Source organism: Lepidochelys olivacea (assembly GCF_965140295.1).
Source record: "Lepidochelys olivacea isolate rLepOli2 genome assembly, chromosome: 8".
In the NCBI taxonomy this organism is placed as follows: domain Eukaryota; kingdom Metazoa; phylum Chordata; order Testudines; family Cheloniidae; genus Lepidochelys; species Lepidochelys olivacea.
Window position 1 is genome coordinate 2,479,460 of NC_140418.1, and position 25,631 is coordinate 2,505,090.

A 25,631-nucleotide genomic window follows, 5' to 3' on the forward strand; every position below is an offset into this window, starting at 1 on the left:
ATAAAGCAGGAGTCCAGCCACAAAGTTCTGATCTGGACTCAAAGTTCCCCAGGACTGAGAAATATTTTGATTTAGGGTTTTGGCTTGGAGCCATGTTTTTTTCTAGACTATTAACACAGTAGCATTCCAGACAAGTTTTCTGCAGAGCATCCTAAAATCGTTGGCAATGCTGAAGGCAAATCATTTTCAGAGGGTGTTCTTCTGCCGGCCTCCACCTTATTTTTGGGCTGGGCGTGTTCTTATTCCGAGTGCATTATTGCCTACAATTTCATACAAGACTTCCTCTGATTAAGAAAGCAGTAAGATTATTTCTATTACTGTTTGCGGTCCTCAAAAGCAGAATGAATACCCCCCAACATTTACTAGGACCAAGGAAATCCGGGTGCATTCTACTCCTGCTTTGTGAGAGACGGGTGCTTGGTGCAAAGTGAAATGGTAGAATGCACCTTCTAAATGTATGGTGATTGGGCATTGAAAACCATGTAACATGTTGTTGATTGCAAGCAGCTGATGTCGGCGAAACTTGCCATGTCTCATCACTTGGCTGCAACTGATTTTTGTGCCAAAAATCACTGGGGTATTTTTTTTCTAAAAAAAAAAAAGTAACCTACAGAAGATACAAAAGCAAAGAAAGTGACTGTAGAGCTGCATGGAGTTCTCTGCAGTGCATTCATAGACTGGATTTTTATTTAGAAAGGGGAGACCTCGAAGGAAAATACCCAGGTGCTATAGCAGGTGGAGTTTGGTGACTCAGTAGAGGATACTCTTCCGTTTTAGTCATGACTGAACCAGTCTCTCACTGGGAGCCATTGTGCAGCGGTAGGTGCTCTCTTTCAGGAGAGACGTAAAATCAGGGCTTTGACCACCCGTAGTCCTTACAAATCTCATTGCACTTGTTGCAAGGACAAGAGTTTTATCCTCGGACTCCTTCCCAAAATCCAGCTCAGGTACTTTTCGTTCTGACTGTCTGAAATCCTCTGTCTCGCTTCAGTGGATAAGAGGGTCTTCATTTCTCTCTAAGTGCAGTAAGCCAAATCCTGTCCTTAGTAGCTATATCCATTAGCCCCCACTACAGAAATACTCAGTGGAGATGCCTTGTTATAGCTGAAGGTAGAATTTACCCTATAGTTGCGTAGCTGGGGACATTTAAGTCATTTTGTGTTTGTGTTAATAAATTCTGCACAGTACACCCCAAAGTTAGAACCTTTGTCATTTCTCTGGATTTTTTTTTCATGATTCCCATTGTATTAACAGGAGTAATGTTGTTTAATTTATTAAACACCCAAACCATATGGAATTTGTTCTAACATCTGTTTGATTTTATTTTGTTCTTCTGTTGGGTCATTAAGTATTAACCTATCAATGTTGCATGTTAGTTGGGAGATGTTGTCTTTGTTGAAAACTGGTTTGGAAAGGATTTTTGCATGTTGTCTAGCATTACAGCAGATGTGATTGTTTACAGGTTTGTCAATGGCAGTGTACAGTATTTCCTTAAACTTTCTCTTAATTTATGTGTGGACAATAAAGAGGGATTAAGAACTAAGGGTATGTTCTGATATGCTATAACAATTATTAAAATTATTTGTTGAACATACAACAAATCAGCATTTCTTTGGCCTTTTGGGCATATGTCTTTACTTTCCATTTATGTTTGTCGTGGTATAGCAAACCATGCAGGCACAGATTCTAATATCAGCCGCACCTCTGTAAATCTGTGAAGTTAATCTGGATTTACATTGATACATCTTGAGATCAGAATCTGGCCTATGACTTCTGAGTTTACAGTGCTTTGGCAGTTATCATCTTATATTGTTTTAATTGACTATTAGCTATATTTATGTATTTATAGATAGATTAATAGTTTTAGAGTCTAACTGGATTATTGTGCAGTTTGGGTCTTCATAAATAAGACTTTCCTAGGGCTTTGGAAAGGCTGCAAAATTAAGCAAAAATCACTCTTGACATTCAATATTCATGTGCAATACTGATTGGTTTTAAGTCACTCTCTAGTTGAAAGGTTTCAGATAAAACCGGTTGCTGAAGTTTACGTTAACAGGGAATGACTCTTTGGATATTCTGAAAAGGCTCAGCTGTACATTTTTGCTAGTTTTCCTGGTTCTCCAGCAGTTGCCAACACAGCCATTCTTAAAGAAACAGCGATGGAATCGTTGGAACCCGTTAGGTTGTAAGCACTTGCTAGTCAATGGAATTAATTGTAACTTCTCTTGTTCTGAAGAGGATGAGCCAGAGCTCCTACTTTTCTGTCCTTGTAAATTGGTAACTAAAGGATCATTTTAGCTCTGCTTGTTGTCACCACAACCATTGCTACTGCTGACCCACTGTAAGAATAAATAATACAGCATACTTTGTGATTCATATAGAACCTTGCGAAACCCTCTGTCCTAAAATCTACCTGAGGAATAATGAAGATGGGATCACAGATCTCGTAGCTGTTTTCGCCCCAGTGACACACCCAGTGATCCTATAGGGTGGGACTAACCCGGCTTCCTGTCCTGTAATGTTAACAATTCTGGTTCCAGCAAAGGCATGTCTGGCAGTCCTTGCCAGAGATCATCCTCCTTCCCAGAAGACACCATCACACACTGGCCCCTGCCACTGGGACTAGGCCTGTCAGTGGTCTTGTCTCTGTTGTCATTCTGAGCTTTTGGTTTGGTCTGTTTCCCTCTTGTCCTGGGGGCATCCTTAGATGGAAATGTGCGTGCAGACAGACAGAAAAGTTTTTCACTGCCATTCCCTGGCTGCACTGTTCCTGCTGGCCAAGTGACCTTGCTGAATTGGTGTGAAAGGTAACAGTGCAGCTCAGTGCCCCTTCCACAACCCCAGAGCTGCGATGAGAACTTCAGCAGTTGGCTTACAAAGTTCTTTGTCCTGTGTGTCCAAGTCTCACTGCTTTGTCCAGAGTTCTTGTAATGTTGCACCTAAATTACAAGTGAGGCAGTGGGCAGATTTTGTCTGGCTTTGTTTTAAAGACTGCAACAAAATCCAGGTGTGACTCCTGCTGGGGCTGGTTGTCTTTCGGAAAATGAATAAAACTTTTACAATGTCTCGTTCCAGCGAGGTTGATATAATTCTGCAGCATATGCGGTATTTATGGATGGCATCTCCAGCCCCATGCATGGTGTCGTCCTCTTTACCAAAAACCCAAAATCAATCTCTCTCTCTCTCAGCAACAGCTTGCAGGAATCGTGTCCAATGCCAGGGTTCCTCCTGCACGTATATGAGGAAAAATTCTACTGAGAATAAGGTGTATATCTTGTGACAATTCAGCATCCTCAAAACACCACTGGCCCACCTTCCCCTGCTGCACCGCCGCGCACAGAGCTCAGGATGAGTGCCTCAGCCTTTCCACTGAACAGTTCCTTGCTTCCTTCCAGCACTTAAAATAGCAACAATGCTCCGGATCCCATCCACATTGCCAGAGCGCCTTGCTGCAAAGGAAGTGAGAGAGCTTTTTGCTCTTAAATACTGTGAAACAATGGGAATACGAAATGAACTATCCAGCTTGTGTTAAGGAGCTCAGTGCAGTGTTCAGTTCTGTTCTTTAACTTTTTTTTTTGACTGGTATTTATTTATTTTATTTGTTTATTATGTAGCATCCATTTCATGCCATGGGCATCCTCGACAGACTCTTTAAGAATATCCTGTATACTCCTTATTTAGGCTCTTCCTGGATTGCAATAACCCAGTAACAGTAAAGATACAATCAACATATAAACCTCCCAGCAGTCTCCATCAGATTGAACCCCCTCACCTAATCTACTCAGCCTTCAAATGTACTCCCTACTTATGAGCCAGGGAGGAAAGATACAGGGTGAAATCCTGTCCCCGTTACTGTGAATGGCAGAACTCCTGTTGGTTTAGATGACATGAGGATTTCACTCATGGTATAATCTGTGACCTGATTTTTCCATGTCAACATATGTCCTCATCAGATACGGCACTTCACTCCTGTTGCTCCATCTCACACAATCCTTCCACATGTACTTTTTGGGGTGATATTTGCATGCTAAGGGGAGGTGGCCTTTGCTTAACCACATCAACACCTACAGGGATTGCTCTATAAATACCCAAAGAGGTTGGGTGAAATAATTCCCACTCATCTCCTTAGTAGGACTGTGTGAAGAGGAGATTTACAGTTTAAGTTCTAAATCAGCCATGGCTGTTAGAGTTTTGCTGAGGATTTAGTGCGGCTAAAGACGAAACTGGGTGTCATCCCAGAGGTTAATCCAGAGGCTCTGGAATGTATCTCACACTCTCTGTGATACTGACACAGAGGAACAGCTGAAGCCGAGAGCCCTTTAACTTGCATATGTGCAGGATGTTGTGGGCAAATGTAATGACAGTGATGTCAATGTTATAAGTCAAAAGGCTTTTGCTTATAGACATGAGTGCCTGTGACTGGGAGACCCAGGACATTAGCTGGGCAAGATTGTTGATCCAGTGCAGTGATTGAACTGAAAATGTAGAAGTCTATTAAGAGCAATTAGAACACCGAGTTATCTGTTTCAGAGCAGCAGCCGTGTTAGTCTGTATCTGCAAAAAGAACAGGAGGACTTGCGGCACCTTAGAGACAAACACATTTATTTGAGCGTAAGCTTTCGTGGGCTACATGCAGCCGATGAAGTGAGTGGTAGCTCTCGAAACCTTATGCTCAAATAAATAAATAAATGGGTTAGTCTCTAAGGTACCACAAGTCCTCCTTTTCTTTTTGAGTTATCTGTGCAATTTGAAAGCCATTATGACCACCATTTTTAAAAGAAAATACCAATTCCAAACTGAATTAATGTTGCTAATGTGTTGGTTTTTAAAAAAACAACCCGGTAGTGTTGTATCAGAAAGCCAAATCATTGTCCTCACCCTTTTTATTTAACAAAAAGATAAACATTTTTATCCTTATGAGGGTCACACATTGCTATGGTATGAAATGTAGCCTCTTTACTCGCGGTGGATTTTCAGAAGCACTCTGTGCTCCCCTAAGTCTGCTTCTGCTGAAGTCGTTGGTAAAACTCTCATTTGACTTTTGAAAGAGCAAAGTTAGACCGATACTGAACACTGCTGAAAAACCTTTCCCTATGCACGTGCGTGTACACACACATGCACACACACATGAAGATTGTGGAAATCTGGTTGGTTGATCATGTCACCAAATATGCAGGCATCCGGTATAATAAAACAAATACAGACTCATTTTCCAGGTTTTTTTTGTTTTTAGGTTTTTTTTTTTTTTTTTTTGCTCAAATGTAACCAAAAGCATTTCAGTAGCATGTTTCAGGGCATGCATTTGTGTTGTACCAGATCTCTAAACATCTCAGCTGATTGAAAGCTCTTGGGCCATAGTGTCATAGGGTCATAACACTCTCCAGACATGGTGCATTTTAGTAGTGCACATCTCTGTTTCTCATGTGTTGTTGCTTATGGGCGCAGTATGGATATACATAGATTGCAAATGGCAAAATGCACACACAAATGGTAAAAAGCACATGCAAATGGCCTTTCTCCTCCTCTTTTCCCTAAGAAACCTGTCCCCAGTGCCAGTCAGAAATTTCCATGTCAGTCTGAGCAAATGACATGGTTTTTGTTAATACTAAATAATTACCAGATCTTTTTTTTAAGAAGATCAAGGGAAAAAAATTGAAAGCAGGCTTTGGGCGTTGCATGTAAAGAAAATATGGTTGAGATAAAGTACTGTCTCGGTTTAACCTGATCTAGGTAGGGTTACGTTTTCAGACGGGCTTCTACCCAGAAGTGCACAAAATTGCGTCTGCACTTTGTAGGTTCAGACACCAGCTGAAAAGTTTGCTTGGCACATGCCCTTTAAGTAGTCTGACACCCTTGGGTTTTGTAGGTTCATAGGCTAACACTTGTAATGTGCGCAGGTGTCAGGCTATTTCAAGGCTCATTAGTGTATTTGCAAGCACAAGTTTGTGCATGCAGTTTTACACACAGGCTAAGGGGTGAACATCTGATCTATGTATCTAATTGAGCCACAGTCAGTCAGTCAAAAAGAAGGGAGGGGTTATTAACTATTTTCACTGTGAATCTGGATTTCATTAATACCTCAGTGAAAGAATTAGCATCACCACAGCATGCAGCTGAGGGTGACGTTTTAAGACACCTTTATTTTCCCTAGTTTGTTAAGACAGAAGTGGAGATTAAGTTGACTCTCTTTGTTTTCTTTAACAAACTGTATCTTGGATGTTACTGATGCCTAAGAACGGTTACACTAGTTTACCACGAGAGAACAGGCAGTCGAATACCAGTATCCTATTACAATTAACAGTAATTCTGTTATCTGTCATCACTTACACTGAACACAGGTTCTTCTAGCACAAGTATGACACAGTGATGACTGCTAATGCACTGGCATTGTGTGAACTATGACAGACCCCAGTGCTGCTTTTATACTTATCCCAGGGAATAAAGTCTAGCATTTTAAGTGGAATTAAAAAACTAGTTTTAACACATTTTCCTAGCCTGGTACTTGAAGGGTCAAATAAGGAAAAAAAGTAGTGTAAGGAAGGGTAATTAAACAGCGGCAGAGTGATTGAATATTAGTGCTTTTACTGAATCCATGAGGATAAATTCTGTTAGCTATGTGACTTCTCCCTGTACTAATGTGATAATAAAGTACTCTAATTCTGGAGAGGCCTGTCACAGTCTCAGCTAAAGCACTGACCCCTCAGCTCATAAAGAACAAACAGTGACTGCAAGGGTCTTAAAGAAAAACACAGCTTAAGACTTCCTTATCTGCACAGAGTAAAGTACCAACGGCAGTTGTGTATCTGTGCATGTGTAGATGGATACACCTTCCCTCTATGCCCACATAGTGTATGTGTGTTCACACTATACATTGCACCTCGGTATTCTAAGTGAACCTCTGGATACTTGGTGCACAGATGGTGTAAAACCCTGCAAACTTTTGTTTATTTGAGGTATTTAGTTCCAGTTGGATTTCAATAAACATTGCAGTTAAATGGAATGCTGTGCAAATGGGAGCATATAGAAATATTCAGTCCCCATCAATCACTGAATAACTTTTTCACCCGTTTGAGAAGAATTGTTGAAAAGCCAGTCCCCAGGGGAAAAATTAAAACAGGGAAAAGCGAGAATTCAGACCTGTCTCTGAATTATTTTGCAATGTTTTTATTTTTATATTTTGCCCTATTTTGCACTGTTGTCTTTTGGTGCTGGGCAAATATTCTGTGGCCTCATTCAATTGCTAATGAAAGGTTGAAAAGCTCTCTGGGATTTTAACTCACTTGGGAGGGAAAATTCAAAACAGACTTTTCCAAAGAAGCCTAAATTTCTCTGATGCATTAGAACACTTGGTATTGGAGAGCTGAAGAATGTAGAAGATGAAAAATTGCTATACTGTAGTTCGCTGCACAGAGCACACAGACCTACGGAAAACCAACTTGAAACATTTGGTGAAGCAAGCAGTGAGTAATTTAAGGCTGCCTTTGGGCAGTTCTAACTTGTGATTTGGTGATTATATGAGTTCTTCTCCAACTATTTGCAGTGCTGAAGTATTTATTATACCCACAGCAGCAAAATGCTTCCTGCGCCAGCTCTGGAATTCAGAACAGGTTCACAAAACTACCAGTCTATTCTGTCTGTATTATTATGGGAGCACCAATAGAAGCTGTGAGTAATCAGGGCCCTGTTGTGAGAGGCTCACACGTGTCACATCTCAGGGACCTTTTCTGGACTTCAGCTGGCAGATGTGTATTTTTCAGTAAAAGGAAGTTATTCCCATAATTTTGTTGCTGGGTTGCGCTTTCTTAATAAATCGTTTTGCATTCCGTAAATACAAACAGTGGATCTGATCCGGCGCCCCTTAGAACCATGGAGAATGTTGAGATCAGGAAAGGAAAGATTGGGTCCTTTTTTTTTTTTAAATTAAGGCAGTCTGACAAATGAGGAATGGCTACATTTGGGGAAGAGGTAGTGAGGCTGACTGCAATGTTTAATTTCTCTTCTGTAGAATAAATTTTCAGTTGTAAAAATGCCACAAAAGGTGGCTACTGCTGTTTATTGACTAAAAACCCAGCTGTGATCGTGTGGGTAATAGGCGGTTTCCCCCATGCCTGTATTTGATTTCCATGCACAGTCTCACGCTGCTAAATATCAGTGTAAGCCGTCAATTTTTTTCTTTTGTGATCAGGGTACTTGATGTGGCCCCTTACTTGTACACGGAAAATGGTGCAATGCTGGATTTGGGTTTAAATGGAAATTACAGCTCTTTAAATACATAGTGTGTTTTTCTTCTTTCTCCTGAAGTTATCAGTAGCAATTGTGGGGGTTTTTGAATACTAGAGTTTCTCTCTGCTATCCTCACATATGCCCCATATATGTTGGATTTGTGCACAAATGGCCGTGGTTAATATTAAATGGCAATAGTCACATTGGTTGGCTTTCATTTGAATAATTTAGTGTAGGTATCCTTTGTCTGGTGACATTAGCGCACTAGGAAGGACTGTGATTAACAGCAAGACATGGTGGAGGTGACTGATGGAGAAGGGGAGGTGGTGTACTGAAAAGCAGATAGAGAAACTTGAATAAGTGGATCAAATGGCCCAGGTGTCTGTTCCGGTGTTGCTTTGTGGTGTGTGCAAGGAGACTGGTGCCTAGTGTCAGATTGGTAGGAAGGGCCTGGTTTGCACTAGAAATGAAATAACTTGCTCTTGTCTGCTTGATATTTTCCGCCACTACTGTCTTTGCACTGCAACTCCTTGCCTGCGTCCCTTCCCATGGTTTTAGCACAGGAGGAGGTGGTTGAGCTCATAATGGCCCTGGTTCAGCAAGGTATTTAAGCACGGGAGTACTCCCATTGGCTTCAGTGGGGCTACTGCTATGCTTTAGGTTAGACACATGCTTAAGTACTGTGCTGCATTGGAGTTTTCATGTAAAATGACCCTGAACTTCTTTCATCTGCTGGACGGTGCAAGGTATTACATCGGTACTCATATTTTGAAGGTTTTGCTAATTTTACAGAGAGACAGACACGTAGAGAACCTTGTTTGACAGCCCCTAATCCCAGAGTCCAGAATTGCCCTGTGCTTAAACCTTGGGCAGGTTTTGTTTGTCCTCTGAAACCTTGGGCAGGTTTTGTTTGCCCTCTGACAGGTTTAAGTTGTGCAAGCAGCCCTCACTCACTGGATGGCCACAGGTCTCGCTGAGCTTGGCAGCCTTACAGCTGTCATATTTTCACATGGGTGAACTGTTCTCAAACAATTTCTCCAATGTACTGGGAACAAACTAGCTTTTCTTCCGCATCAGGAATGCAGGTCTTCCCTTTCCAACTATGTTTTCCCCTTCAACAGACATATTTATTGTGGCAATGGCAAAGAAAGTCCTACTGCTAACCCTCCGTGTTTGAATTCTCTTAAATCTCCCTCTGGGCCATGATGGAGAGGTGCATCTTGCTCCCCACGCAGATCTTATTTTATTTTTTAAAGAAAGTTCAGTTTTAATTTATAATCCTGCTCATGTTGGCCTGCAAACGCCCATGGTCAAATCCTTTGAATATTACTATTGTTTTGTTTGTTTGTATCACGGGCCAACCAAGAATGGGTCCCTACTGGGCTTAGCATGGCTGTCCAAAAACAGGATAATAGACAGTCCCTGCCCCGAAGCCCTTACAATATAAATAGAAAAGACAGATAAAGGGATATAACCCACAGGCAAAGTAGACAATGGGATGGTCAGCAAATGGCTAAAGGTGGGGTTTAGTTAGGAGGGCATCAACTGGATGGAAGGACAAAGGAAAAAAGGGGACATGGGGACAAGGCTGGGGAGAAGTGCATTCTGGGAGATGTAGTCCGATGAAGGAGGCCAACCTGTAGAGGACAGTGGGAGCATGAGGCACTGCAGTGGCATTTCTGAACCAAACTGTTCCAGTTTTGGCTCAACTTTGGTTTTGGTTTTTGGTTTTTGCTGAAAATTGAAAAGTTTTGACAAAATAATATTTTTCTTTGTTTTCAACCTGGGGGAATAAAAATCATTTTCTGGCCGACTCTACCGGTGAGTCATCCTGATGGGATTGCTTGAGGAGTAAAGTCCTTCTCGCCATGAATCAGACCTGTAGGCTTCAGTGCAGTATTCCCCTTGGACGCAAGATACTGCACAAAGTGCAGCTTTCTCTGAAGCACCCAGGCTGCTCCTTTCAAAGGACAAGGGCTCTGTGCTGGCTGCAATTGCAGTCTGTGTTCAGACGTTCCACGGTCAGAGGCCAGGACGAGAGCCTACGTTCTTGTTACCATGCCTTGCGTATACTCTTAAAACAGCTTCAACAGACACTATGGGTGTAAACAGGTTTCTTTTTAATGCCTTCCATTATATCTGTTTTTGTTGTTGTTCTGTGACTGTGGGCATTGCGGGGACTGATAGAAACATCTAAACATGATTTTCCAGGGGTTGGGAAGTCGGTCTGCACCGTCTGGATCTCAAACAATGTTTTGCATAATAATTAATGATGTACAAGCTGTTACCTAATGAACTGTTTTACTGTGTTTGCCCTTCAGTTCTGTCTTCTAAAATGTAAATATGGGTTTAGGATGATTTATTCCATGCTTACGTCCTTTGGGGAAGTTCTTCAGAGTGGGTTTTTCTTAATCTAGAGCCAAATTCTTACCCTAGATGCATGAAGCTGGCCGAGGGCGTATTGTTGCGTTGAGATGAGGACTGCATCGTACATGCAGCTCACCTTGAACTGAAGTTCTTGCAGTAGAGTCTGACCCTATGGGAGTTCCTCGTATGTACCTGAGAACAGAATTTGGCCTTTTAATGTTGAACCATAGTGTGGGAGTAGCCACTGGAATCACTGAATACGGACCCCGGCCAGGTGACAGCGGTGTTAACCTTTCAGAACCCTGACCCTTGTCAATGCCCTAGGAGCAGCAAATAAGCCACACTTTCTTTCCAGCAATCCTGTGTGTCACGCCTATAATACAGGGTGTCAGAAGTAAACTAAATCCCTGGCAAAACTGGCGCAAATGAAGCCACCTCAGGCTCGGAGGAAACCTAGCATATGGCTGGAAGAGATGTCTGCAACAGTTCCAATTTTTCTGGAAGGTAAATGGTCTTGCAAAGAAAGCTGTGAGGGTGAAATCCTCCATGTTGTTGTGGTTTGCAAGCCCAGAGGCATTGAGAAGCTACCGTTGATTCCAGTGGGAGCGTGGAAGGGTTTTGCAAATGGCTAGACAATTATCATAGAAGGCAATTATCAGAGAATATCAAGGTTGGAAGGGACCTCAGGAGGTCATCTAGTCCAACCTCCTGCTCAAAGCAGGACCAATCCCCAATTTTTGCTCCAGATCCCTAAATGGCCACCTCAAGGATTGAGCTTACAACCCTGGGTTTAGCAGGCCAATGCTCAAACCACTGAGCTATCCCTCCCCCAAAGTCACTGAAAAAATTTCCAGAATAACTTGATGCATGCAAAACCAAGAAATGCATACATAGAAAACCAAGCTGTCGAGGGAGGTCATTGACAATAATATGACAGCCCTACATGAAAAAGCTAAATCTAGACTAATTGGAGACCTAATTATCTATGGTATAATTGATCTTTAGGTCCAGAGAAGGTTATCACTTGCAGATGAATTAGGGACTGCGCAATGCTAAAATAAAAAATATTGTTTTCTATAGTGGGCAAAAAGTGAGCCTAAGTGGCAAGACCACCCTGGGATGTCTGTCACTCTGCGGAGTTTGGAATGGCAGAGTGGGATGTCCCAGGTGTGCTTGGTTGAAGAGCAGTCTGCAAATGCATCTGATCAAGCAGGCTGTCTTCTGAGCAAGAGGCAAAATGTGCTCTGAAAGAATCCAAAGTATTTAAGGAGCTGGGATGCATGAAAGATACAGTACATTGCACTCGTAGAGATCCCAGTGTGCCGCCAAATATGCATGCACCAAATAATGTCCCGAAAGCAGAGGGCGAAAGTGAAAGTTGTACTTAATAAGATGATAAAATAAGATGTTCTTGAGTGAATTCAGGCACCAGCTGACTGGATTTACTGTATTGTCTCTAGTAAACCCAAAGCAGTTGAGGATTTATATAGATCCAAATGGTTTGACTAAGACCATGAAACGCTAGTGCTACCGGAAGAAGCAAGTCAAGGAGACAGTGTCTAGATTTCAAAATCCCTGAGTATGTTCAGTTTTGGATGGAAGCTCTGAGTTTTGGAGGTCTGACTCCATCAGAAAGTGCAAAGGTCTTCAGCTTCAATTCACTGACAAAGTAGCTGGCAACTTCTCAAGATAACAGCTATATTACCCAGACCAAGGCTTATCATAGCCACACCCAAGGGGCAGTTCGGCAAGAGGAATAGGTGACCTCTGAACAAAGCTATGGAGGACATGGGCTATGTTTTCCCGAGGACACCCAGAATGCTACTGACGTGTTCGTATATTGACAAAAGTAGTCAGCCTACGGCTGGTAATGCACATCACCATCATCAGCTAATGTAGACCCCAGGTGGTGGATTCAGATCAGCACCTGCACAAACCACTGCAGAAAGTTATTTTCTGAGAACAAGTGGCCTTGAGATCGGAAACCACAGAGGGACAGAGATTATAGTTATGGGCAGATGCCCAATAAGAAGCAGAATAGTACTTCCATCTGTCATATGGGGTTCGAGCCTCTACCTTGACCTCCATGCTAGACATATCTTTTGCTTTAGCTCATTTCGGAGGCATTTTGCTAGCCTCCAGTGTGACATCTGGCCAAGAGAGGGGTCCCCTCCGGCACAGGAAGGATGGTCAGCAAGAATCAGGCTCAGGAAGGCGTCGGGAACGGGAGGCAGCAACCTGGGAAATGATTGCAGAGTGAAGGACAGGCAGCCTGGGAGCTGGAGGAGAGAGGCTGAGAGCCAGGCAATGACGCAGGCTGTTACTGGCAGGGGGGCAGCAACCACTACAAAAAGGCAGACCTGGGAGTGGTCTGCAAACAAGGGGGCTGTCTAGACAGACCCCAATGAGGCACAAGGGCTGAACAGTGCTCAGGGAATCTGCAGGCCGGTGTGGTTGCCTCCAGAAGAGCAGTGGCCACAAGGGGCTATTACTGGCACTTGGCCTGAGGACCACCCCTTCATACCGTTGTAGTGGACGGCCCCTAGGGGCTTGGCTGGGAACCGTTGTGTTAATCCATGTTGGAACCATTCGAGTAGTTGTGTCTAGGGCATGTGCACCACTTAGTTTCTTTCAGCCCTAGTACAGCCTAGTATAGCAGCTCTGTGTCACCTGAAGGGTGCAGGTATTGATGGGAAGGGTGCAGTATGGCTGCGTTGGTGGGACAGAGACCTAGGGGGGCTTGTACCCCAGCCGCACTCTACAGCGGGGTCAGTCACAGTGTGTTTCCTTCATTGGCTGTATTAATCCGTGTGTGTGTGTTGGGCAGGAGGGGCTAGCCAATGTGTTTTGTTTGATTGTAAAAACCCAAAGCAGATGTCCCAGTAGGCACAGAAACCACGGGGGGGGGGGCTGACTTTTGTCACATGACAGGGATACAATGGTGCTGGAACTGGGGGTGCTTGAAGCAGTAATAACAAACACCAGATACATGGTTTCCATCATCAGTACCCCCACTATACAAATTGTTCCAGCACCCCGGCAGGGGTACTAGCCTTTGGCAAACCCGACCCACGTCAAGTGGCTGGGGCTCAGAAATTAAAGTTCAGGCTTTTATCAGCACTCCTGGGCATTGCACATGTATTCACCCAGTGAGCAAATTTCAGACTTCGACAGTTAGCGTGAATACTATTTCCCCCCCCCATCATATGGGGAAAAAGTTAGCTCTGAAAAAATAACCTGATATTAAGAAGTTAGATGTAAACAAATACACATGTAAGTTATGTTTATAATGGGCCCAGTTTTGCCAGCATTACTCCTGGGCAAGTCTAACCTGTTATAATGGGATGACTTGCAGAGTAAGGTGGCAGAATGGAGCTCAAGGTGAAGAATGTGGCAGAACTAACAATTCTAAGATAATAAGTAAAAACTAGAATATTCTTGAGTTAAGCCATCGTGTATACTCATGTGACCCCGTTTCTATATTATTATTATTTGTTTGTATTATTGTAGGGCCTAGCAGTTTCATTTGTGGCCTGGGACCCCATTGTGCTAGGCGCTGTACAAACCACAGAACAAAACCAGTCTCTGCCCCAATGAGCTTCAAATCTAAGAATAGCACAAGGGACAACAGATGGATACAGACACACCAGGGAGTACAAGGAAACAGTGAGAGAGTATTTGTCAGCATGATAGGCAGTGGTATTCTAGCCACCTGGTTTCCAGCCAAAGTGGTTCTCCCTTCAGAGCCAACTAACATTGGGTCAGATTCTGCACTCCATTTCACCTGTGCGACCCAACTGAAGCGGACCACAGAGATTTGTGCAGAACAGGATGTGAGGCACTCTGCTTGCCAGGAATCAAACCCAGGTCTCTCACGGGTTAGGGCAAAACATGACTCTCATGGCCACTGAGCCTGCTTGTAGCTGGTGCTTTCTAAGACAATATTCAGCCCATATTTTGGTTTGTTTCTCGGTAGAATAAGAATTCAGGATTGGATAGAGTATTTTATCAGGTGATTTATTTTTAAAACAAAGTAAGAGAAAATATAAGAGGCAAGCTCTGTGTTTGAAAACTCCTCTCCAAAATGCTGTGGCTTTAAAAAAAAAAAGAAAAAAAAAAGCCTTCCTGGAGTTTACAGAATTCACCAGTTTTTTGGGTTTTGATAGAACTAAATAAGTGCGCCTCAATTCTTCTTCAGCTTCTGTGGATGAAACACCCATTGACTTCAGGAGCGATGCACCCATGTAACTGTGGTAAAATTCTGGAGCTTTTGAATTAGACTTTGCAGACCCCAGACACCAGCTGTTGTATTTCATGTAGGTGTTTGATGCTTTTGATTTGGTGCCAGCTTATAAAACAAGAAAATGACATAGCTTCTTAAGCAGAGAAAAAGCTTAGAGTTTTGATAAAGAGGCTCTGTTAAGAGCTTTGCCTGTTTTGGGGGGACTTTTGAATTGATCAGCATGCATGCGTGCGTGAGTGCACACATACACACACGCCCCCCCGTGTTTACACATGCCATGCAAAGTTAACATGATAAATGTTTTCTACGTTTGCATGGCACGTTTGACTCCGTCTTTCAATGCAGATATTTTTAACTGTTACATCTCCCGCCCTCCCTTCCTGGTAATATATTCCTTTAGGGAAGTTCAAGCCAAAGTGGTCAGCTGCTTGGCTCCTACATTCTGGAAAACTCTGAAGAATTCTCTAGTAAACCCTTGGGGCAGAGCAGACTTTTCCCTAAAGAATAAGTGGTTCTGAGAGACTTTGCCACATAAGGGCCTGTTTGAGGCTCCAGGCACCAGTTGACAGGGACGTCTTTGCCTCCCAACAGATGGCCAGGATTTTTATTTCAGCCAGCAATCTCTCGCAGAGGGGTGGTCTCGCTATTCTGCCAGCATTCCGCATGACAGGGCCAGCTTAGGGCAAGAGGGATCTAATGTCCGTGCCCTTCATAGCTCACAAGCTAAATGATGGGCTGTTGACAGGAAAGCCATCATCTGAAGTGTAAGATCCTGAACTCTCCCTGCAGTTCGTTTTTCTTTGGCGGAATTAATGCCCTATTTGCTTGTCTCTCAAAATCCATTCTGGCACGAGTACAAACCTTTGACTGGTGGCAAGCAGTTGTCTGGATTCAAGATGCCAGGATTTGTGCTGACAGCTCCTTCTACACAATCTGAGTCAGGCTGTCACAGCTGGCCATTAGAGGCTTAAAAAGACACACACATGACAAATAGCACCAACTTTCGGTTATTGAATATCCAGACCTTCTTGATGAGAAAATGCAATGGCTTATACCCCTCTTTAATTGCGAGTAAACAAACAGCGCCCTTGCCATCCACCGTTGAAAGTGTCTTATGGCTCCTTATCGTTTTATATTGGTTGGTCTCTTTGATTTCCTTTAATGAAAGTAGCCCCTTGGAGTTTAAATTTGTCACCATGGCCATTGCCTAAAATGATGTTTAGAGCGTGAGGGAGCTGACACAACAGTCAGACAGGCCTCTTTAGGATGCAGTTCCACAACGGTGCAGGGGAGCAGCATCACAGAACACCAACCAGCAAAATGCAGCTGTGTGTTTCCATGCAACAAGCCCAGTTTTGCCCTTCTTGATTTCGGCATATGCAAATTATGCCACTTAGTGGCCACTGTGGGTTCTCACCGGGGATCAGGACGGACGCTTACAAAAAATTAACTTTCTGATTTTAAGTAAAACAATAACAAACAGTCACTCCTTGATGCCTCATTATAAGTGGAGACAGGGTAAATTAGCCTCTGCCTGGTTAATCAACAGCTATTGCAGGTATAATGATGCTCTGTCTGGTTGTGCCTGGTTTTAAAGCTTGGTGCAGGATTTAATTTTACACAGTTATCTTTAGTAGAGCCCTGGCTGCAGTTTGTTTTGGACAAAAGGCTGAAAAACCCTGGTTCCTGGGGGGGGGGGGGGCGGCGGCGGGCAGGAATATGAGACCCACTATTATTCATCAGCTTGTCTTTATGGGTTTATGGTCCACTGGTGCATAACAGTGAAGAAAATATTTTCAGAAAAATGTTTGCTTATTGGGGGCTTGTAAAATGCAATGTCTCTTCTTAAAGCAACATATAGGTCTGGGCAGTCATTTCATTTCTTCCATGAAATCAGCCTTTTAATCAAGACTTCCCCTCACGCCCACAGTATTTTGTTCATTCATTTATGTGATTTGTCATGAACGAGCTTTAATTTTGTTGACAAATTTGGTGTAATTGTTGGATCAAGATTCAGATTGTGCAGAATGCTTTAAATTTTTTGCATAAATTGAGGTTTATAGGCTACACATGAACTTATGAGATGAAACCTCTTATATGCAAAGATGCTTTCTTGGCCAGCATTCTTCTGCTTTCTCTTTGCTGTACTGAAATTGTCTCTTTAACTTCCTGGTCGCTGTGGAAGACAGCATGATTCCATGACGCTAGCCATTTAAAGTGACATAGGGACCAATTCTGCAAACCTGTATGGCTATGACAAAGCAAAGTTCTTAAGCATGTGTCACTTTTAGCACATGCTGAAGTGTTTTGCTGGTTGGAGGCCATGTGAGCAGTCCTTACCCATGTGGCCAGTCAAAGGCACAGCTTGTGTGAGTAAGGATTGCTAATTGGAGTAAGGATTTGCTGGATCAGACTCAGGAAAGGGACATGGTGCTATACGCTGCATGCATCTGAGAGGCTAATGGCGGTGTCTCTTTTCTCCACAGGTTCTTCTTGAAATTTTTTCTCAAATGTAACCAAAATTGCCTAAAAAATGCAGGAAACCCCCGGGACATGCGGAGATTCCAGGTCAGTATGTCATGCTTCCTTCTTTAAAAATAATCTACTGGTGGGGTAGAAATAAATTTGACCCAAACTAAGCTGGTAATTAACTGGAAGATGCTGAAATTTACTATACTGATCTCAGTTTTGGAGATTCCCAGTGACAACAGAAATTAGCAGGAAGTTCTTGGATTTTCTTGCTCTCGGCAAGAGAAGACTTGAAGATGATGCCATCCCTGTGGGAAGTAAAACTGTGACGGGAAGAAACAGAAGTGGCCTTGTATTGTTGCTGTGTTGAATCACATGGCTGCTTCTCTCTAGGATATCCTGCTCTGCCTTAAGACCTAACTGTGCCTTCATGTAAAGATTTTAAGTGAGCAAGCAATATTTATTAGTGGGGGAAATCTTGTCACCAAAACAGATGTATGGTTATGCTGAAAATCTAAACAGGTTCCCCTTGGGGAGTCATTTGCTGCAGTTTGAAATATTTTTTTTATTTTTTGAAAGATTGTATTAATTTTATACTGGCCCAGTCCTCACTGAGGCAAAACTCCCACTGTCTGCTCTTAGCAGATACTTCCCTACCACTGTAAGCTCCTACCCGTGGAAACATAGGCTGAGTGCTGTGGGGTGAACAGAGCTCCAGCTAGCCACCAATATTTTTCCATTATGTTGTTTAACCATGCTCAGGACCAGTCTAAAAGATATGTAAGCTCCTTCGTTTTCAGTTTAAACCAATTTTTACCAACAAATTCCCAGGTTTTACAAAAAGTATTATTCATTTTTTTCTGATTTTCACCTTATTTTTGTATCACTCAAATATATAAAAATAGCTTTTGTTTTATTAGGAAAATACAATACATTCCCTGAGATAGCTGTATTATGATAACACATTGGTCTCTGTGTATATGCAAAGCTGCCTGTTGAAGTAAGGCTGTGTGTTTATTGTGTGTATCTTCTAGACTAATAAACAGGCACGCATGCAAGCTCTGAAGTGCATGCGCATCTGAATGTACTGATGAATCTCATGCCTGCCACGTACACATCTCAAGCTGCTAGCAGATAACTGTTCAAAGATTTGACACAGTAAAGTGGGAAGAAAACAAAAATCTGTATCAGAATATGTTTCGGAACACAAGGAAGTATTTGAAAGTTTTTAAAAAAACAAAAAACAGGAGCAAAGGATGAAGTTGAGTGTATGCGCCGCAAATGGTGTGGTCCAACTATTAAATGCAAATATTTATAGCCTAATAGTTCTAAGTCTACAACAGTAAACTGTTTGATTCAAATGAAAAGTTTTATTTGGGTATTGGTGGCATTGTGTTTGAGTTCTGTTTTAGTTCTGCAGTAAACCACATTGATGAATGGAAATCAAAGCATTAATCTACTGAATACTTTCCCCCCATCTTTCTGTCCACCAATATAAACCCCAATATTTACCCAGAAAAATTATTAATAGTTTTTTGCACTGATTTTGACCGGTTTTTGTTGTTGTGACTTGTGGTAATAAACACTAATAAATTCCTGGGAAAAAATAAATAAAATAAAAACTGAAAATGAAGGGCCATAAAGATATGGAATTAAAAACATCACAGATCATGGGAGCATTGTCTACTCTAGACCTCCCAGTGCTGGAGCCAGCGGGGTGTAGGCAGTGGTGGGAAATATTTGCCCAAAGGACCCCCCTGTGTGATCGTTCAGAGGGTGTTTTGCCTACAAGGGGTAGGTAAGGTGGAGAAATGACCCTCCCTCGTTGGGGGCAATGCAGGAGTTTAGTGAAGACAAGCTCCGTGAGGTTTCTTACTCAGGACTGTCCTCAGGGGTTGGGGTTAACCTTCACCCAGAAGCAGTGAGGGGTTTATCCTGCAATCCATGTGGGTCATAGAAGGGTAGCTGAGGCTGGAAGTGGGCCAAGGACCATCTGTTCAGAAGCCCAGCATGTGTGAAGCAGTTTAGGGTGCTCTGAATCCCCTTCCAGCCACCGCAGCACTTAGTCGTATGGGGTACGCGTTGCATGAGTGGTTATGATACTCAATGCCTCTTTCTTTTACTGTACACATGCTAACAGGTTAATCCCTATAGTTCCCCACAAAGTAGGTGAGTATTATTTATTCCTGTGCAGCTGAGATACAGGAAGGGAAGTGACTTGGCCGAGGTCATGCACCCAGTTAGTGTCAGAACTGAGATTGGAATGCCAGGAGTCCCTGATGTCTGGCTGCATGCGTCTTCCTCTATAGCGTGCTGCCATTGGGAGCTATTCCCACTTATTAAAATATATATTCTCCTCTAAGAGGAAAAGTATTCTCCAAGGGTGCTCTCGCCAGTAGGGCAATCTAGCATGAACAGCCGGGTCTGGGGCCTGTCAAAGCACACGGTTCGTGATATGTACGCACTGCCAGTTTTGTACTCCCCCAAGATATGGGCTGATTTTCATATGGTAATGCCTTTGTATGTTCCCTCAGAACAGCAGTCAGGAGCCTGTGTAGGTGAACAGGTAGGGCATAGGAAAGGTGGTTGATCTCTTCACTTGTAAAGACATTCTGTCATGCAAACCCAGCTTCACAGCAGTTGAGCTTTCAGTGTGTAAACAGAGACTGCTTAATTACACAGGTCATGTCAATTAGCGTGACCTTAGCATTTTCAAGAAATTAATCACTTTCAGCAGAGCAAAGCATGGCTCATACATTAATACAGTGAGCTATTAAAGCTTGTAGAAATCCATTAAATGCTGGTGCTTTTTTATTTCTTTTGAAATAGCTGGGTTTTCTTCTCGAACTTGTTGCTCTCACAACAAACTTCTTAAAATAAAGCAGCTGGTCACTGTAGAGGGTAGAAGAGACAGGATTCATTTTTCACTTCTAGGGGAGAAAAGTATCAAGCAAAACCACAGTGAGGTCTTACAGAGGACCCATCTTTGGTGCACGGGTGTAAACGTGCTGGGTGAAATCCTGGCCCCCTTGGGCATGTCTACACTACAGCTGGTAGCCAGAGGCCTTTGCCCTAGCACACAGAAATGTGTGGACAGTGTGGACATTGTGGCTCTGGTGGAGACTCTGGCTAGCCACTGAGCTCAGACCCAGGGGTTAGGTGGGATTAAGAGAATGAGCTGCTGCCCGAGCTGTAATGTCTACACAGCTATTTGTACTGTGCTACCCACTCTGGGAGACTCGCTCCCAGGGGCAGTGTAAACCTCCCTTTGAAGTCAATGGGAGTTTTGCCACTGACGTCCGTGGGGCTCGGATCTCACCCACTAACCTGAAAGGCTTGGGTCAGTGATGAGATCGAAGCAATTCCAAGTCCTATTCATAGCTGGATAGCCGGCGTTTCTGGAAAGGATCAGATTGTCCCATTTGGCCCTGTCTGCGTGGCTCTCCACCTTTCCACACAGAAGTGAGGGAGTTTTGTTTTCACAACATACCTCCTCCTTCCTTACTTTATTGCCATTTTTTCCCACCCTGCTCCTGGTGTCATCTGGGAACTGGTTCGTCTTTGGGGCTGATCTCCATTGTCTGCCTGGAAAAGGCCCCAAGCCAAGGGAGTCATTAGGGATTGCTGGAATGCAGCCATGCTCTTGCCCTGCCTTCTGTTGGGGAACACGGGGTGGTGGTGGCAAAGATACGGGCCCAGGTACACAGGCTAATGCCACCTGAGGATGAACTTTGCAGAGTTTCCATCCTCTTTCTCTCCTCCCCTGGTGGGCTTCACTGTGGAAGGGTCACGTGGAGCCTAACTGTCTCATTTAGTCATAAAGTGGCTAACGAGTGAAGGGAAGGGGACAGAGGGTATGCTGGTTTTGGGGAGCTGTGTGTGAATTTAGGCCCAAGTGTGGAAAGGAATGAGGGGTCCTGTCCTGAAATGTATTTATGTCCAAGTGTGCCCTCCCTGGCAACCTAAGGAGTCCAGGGGGAGGGAGGGTCCCAGAGCTTGGCCTCCAGCCTGAGCTGGAATGTCTACACTGCAATTTTATAGCCCTGTGGCCCAAGCCACGGCTACACCTTGCGTCTTTTATTCCAGTGTAGATGCACCCTAAGTGCTGCTGCAATACAAATAGTAATTAGATGGCATTATGGGGGCGGGTGAGCAGCTTGCTGTGAATGGTGGGGGGGAGACAGAGGGGGAGTGATGGGAGCTACTGAGATGCAGCTCGGGGAGGAGCATCCTGGGTGTTCTTACCGCATTTCCTTGGTGGCTGACAGCTGGTGCCATGTACTCCCCGCCACCCTTGGTGGCTGGTGCTGTTTTCTCCCTCTCACTCCCTCGGTGGCTGGCACCTGTGTGCCGACACCCCATGCCCCCCGCCCCAGGTGCTGGTGCTCTAGCCCTCACCCCAGCCTGGCAACTGGCACACATGCTCCTGCCCCTCCCCAGGGCTGAGTGTCTCCGCAGGACCCAGGGTGGCTGGAAGGTGGGGATTGGTCTGGGCTGAGGAGTCACATAAGCGACCACCTCTCCCAGGCGGCTGGAGGCATTTACTGTGTGACTCCGGCATGTTCCCTGTACGCTGGCCCTGGCCAGCATGGCTGCGTAACAGAAGCTAGGGAGAAGAGAGCTAATCCTACCCGTTCTCTGGTGTCTGGCCTGCTCCCACACCTCCCAACCCCTGCTCTGGGTTCTGCTCTGTCCTGCCCCCACCTGCATGGGGATGGGATATAGCTGGGTCCCCCTCTTGCTTCTGCATCAGCTAGATCTGCTCCCCTCAATATTCCCATTGTGGGGGCAGTAGCCCCCACTACCCCTTGGTCTGCTGCACCCTGGCGGTTCTCTGCCCTAAAATACCACACAGAACTAAACCACGTGTTCTATACTTGTGTAATTAACAAACCCCAGACGACCTGGGTATTTTGTTGTTGCTGTGATAATAAAACTGCTAACCCGTGTCAGGTTTCAATATGGAGGAAACCTTTGTGGCTGAGTCAGAGCATAAACCCCTCAAAAGGCATTTATTATGGAAACCCGGAAAGCCATGGACACATCACCGTGCTGGCTGATGGGTTTACCCCACAACCTCCACCTCAGCCTAAGCTTCAAACGTGTCTTAATGGGATGCTGCCAGTCAGGTTTGAATTGTAGCCACTTGTGTCCTGCTGTAAATCTGCATAAGAGACAAAAATGATGCTTCATGAATCCCAGATAATGGAGTTAGGACATGCAAGGTTCTCTCCCCAGAGGGATAAGGAGGAGGGGGGAGTTTGGAAAATAGCAGTGTGAGCTATGACCCCAGTTCAGCAAGGTATTTAAGCATGTGCCTAACTTCAGGCATGTGAGTAATCTCACTGAGTGCATTGCACATACGTGCTTAACTTTAGGCACTGTCTTAAGTATCTTGTTGAATCAAGGTATATTTGGGTTACCAGAATGACGGAAACAAACTTCACGAAGCAGTCTCCAACTGGTGATGAAAATAAAGAACTTTCCCATCCCTTTTTGTCATGACATCCATTAGGAAGCAGGGACAGCGAGATATAAAATCAGATTAGTGAATCCCAAAGACACAGGCCTAAAGCAAATGGCAGCAAGAGACATCTCAAACCTGGAAATTAGCGTTGTTGAATTTCTGCAGCCTTTGCCAGGAGGTGCCTGGGGTATAAACCAAAATATCAGGGCACTGCCAGGAAAATGGAGAAAATTGAAAACACCAGGAACATGTTATGTATTAATCAATTAGCAAAGCTTAATGGGTTGTGGTTAAAAATGAGGAGTCATGCGATGCTTAATTTTGATATATTAGGTGACGCACCATAACAAACAAACAGGCCCAGCACTAAACCTGGATAAATAGTTTGATCTCCAGCGTTCTTGTTTCAGAAGGTTTTTTAACTGACCTCCCCAAAACATTCACAACTGAGCTATTTTACGGCAGGCAGAATAATTTGCCGAGTCATTATATAATGTAGCATAAATGATAGTGGTGGCTGGCTGAATAAAGTTACAACATGATGGGGGGGGGGAGGGGAAGAACTCTTCCCCCAATTTCCCCCTGTGTTGATACAGGATTTAGATTAAAAATCTATGACGGGTTGAAGCTAAAGCTCAAAATAATTTTCCATGTTTGCCTGACCCAAATTAAAAATGTGTTTTGTTGACAAAATTTGAAAAGGTTTGAGATTTGGCAGGCTTGGTTGTCCCCATGTTTACATTACTATGTCAGCACCTCATTAATCATTTATTAAACTGTCATGTTTCTTTTCCCTCCTGCTATAGTCTGTGTTCTACGGATGTCTCACTGGGCACTCCACATCTAGTTTGATTTCCCTCCCACACACACAATTTTACGATTTCTCCACCATTAGTTTTAACATGTGCTTTAACTTAAACACATCCCCATAATTTCAAAATCACAATGAGAAAAGTGTTGTATTTTAGATTAAAAATCTAAGTGTACCTTATAAGCCTGTATGTGCACTGAAAAAGTCCAAGTATATCATTGCAGTGCATAACAAATACACAGTCTATTTTTTCCCTCTACATAGTCATGGCATTAATATTTAGCTAATGCGTGTCTGCTAAGTCCTTTTTACATTCCTAGCAAAACAGAGTGCTTACATTAATAAAATTGTATATTTTAAGAAATAAGCAGAGCATGTGTGCTGCTTTTTACAGGTGCACTATGAATAATCATTTTTTTTTCAGACAGACACCCAGAGTAACCACTTTTTTTCTGCATTTCCTGACACTGGAAACAGATTCTCATGGTGATTCCTTTTATAGTTGCTTCTGCTAACGACTCCAGAGAACCACTCCAATGTGGTCTCTGTGCAGTAAATCAAACTCCCTGGTCAAGAGATAGGTAGGAAGGTACAGTTCAGTAAATCAAAACGTGGCACATCAACAGGTTCCAAAACCTGAGGGAAAAATATTACAAAGGCCTGATGCCGTAAATGACCTTGTTGGATCTACTCTTACGAGTAGAGTTACTCCCATGTTAGGATTTCTTATGTGAGAGAGGTTACTTACATGCGCAAGACTTTGCAGTTTTGGGCCATAAGCTAGTATTATTTTTAACTTAGGAAGACTTTTAAGTCTGGATCCTGGAAACACTCAGATGCTTAACTTTAAGCATGTGCTTAACCTAATTGACTTCAATGAGACTACATACATGCTTTAGGGGAAGCACATGCATAAGTATTTGCAGGATTGGGGCCAAGTTGTGGGGGAAAATATTTCAACCTTTTGATGTTCTAGGAAATTCAAATTCTTCTGTGGCTATGATCATCATCATCATCATCATCATTATTATTTATTTTATTTATTAGTATTTTATTTTATTTATTATATTTCTACATCTAAATGTGCCTAGTACTTTACCAACTAACACAGAAGACTGGTCTAGAAGTCAATGGCACTATGACAAGTGACGTCAGCTGAGGATTTGTCCAAAAATCCTTGTCCCACGGAATTTACAGTGGTTGCAATCTCATTTGTGCCCTCACCAACTATGTGCTAATCACTGTAGGCTCACATTTTAGTGGAAACAGCAAAACCTTGATTCTGCCCCCCAGGAGCGAAAAGGATAAATTCCATTTGAAATCCTTGTGGAATTTTACATTTTGGTAGTGTTTTTCTCCACTAATTTGAATTTAGAAGGATTTACCTACAGTATTTGGTGCGGTCTTTTCCCCCTCCAAATTACTGTTTGTAAGAGCTGTTGAATCCTTTATTCTGTATTTTAATAATATGTATTTAAAAAAAATCCATGGCAGAATGGCGTTCCGATGGACTATATCAGAAATCCTGAAATGCAAACTGTTCTGTTGTGTCCCCCCCTTAAAGACAAAGGCTTCCTGGCTTGGCTAAGGATGGTTTAGCCACTTGATTCACTTTGTATTTTTAAGTGTTTAATAGGTGGTGAGAAATAGGTAGAATGGCAAAGTTTTTAGTTTCCCCTCTTTATCCAATTCAAGTGATGACACTGAATTGTTGTAAGTGATCCCTTAAGTGTCCCCATTCGACCACTGCTGAGAGGTAGCAGCTTCCTGGGAGCGTTGAAGCAATGTTTGCCAATCCTTGTAAAGCATTTCACCTCTTCAGAAGCTAAAGCCTCTCAAAACCAAGAACAATTAAAGCAAGAGCCTGTCAGAGCGACTGGGGAATTCAGCAAAATAAATCAGAAATCCTCTGCCCTGCCTCTGGAGGCTCGCCTCATTATAAGAGCAGATCTATTAGCCCCCTTGCCATTGTCTTTCATTTCTCAAGTGAGGTGATTCTAATTAAATTAATCTGCATGTCAATCTATCGGTGATCAATCAAGAGGGCTGAG

General features: G+C 43.3%; 1 protein-coding gene across 8 annotated transcripts in view; it reads left to right on the forward strand.

The window, feature by feature from the left end:
* Positions 1 to 25,631, forward strand: part of EBF1 (EBF transcription factor 1) — a 334,154-nt gene that overhangs the window by 188,223 nt on the left and 120,300 nt on the right. For all 8 annotated transcript variants that reach the window (XM_084637706.1, XM_084637708.1, XM_084637709.1 and 5 more), the window contains exon 7: positions 17,320 to 17,401. In XM_084637706.1, the coding sequence (XP_084493832.1) occupies positions 17,320 to 17,401 (82 nt within the window). The remainder of the gene's footprint in view (positions 1 to 17,319; positions 17,402 to 25,631) is intronic.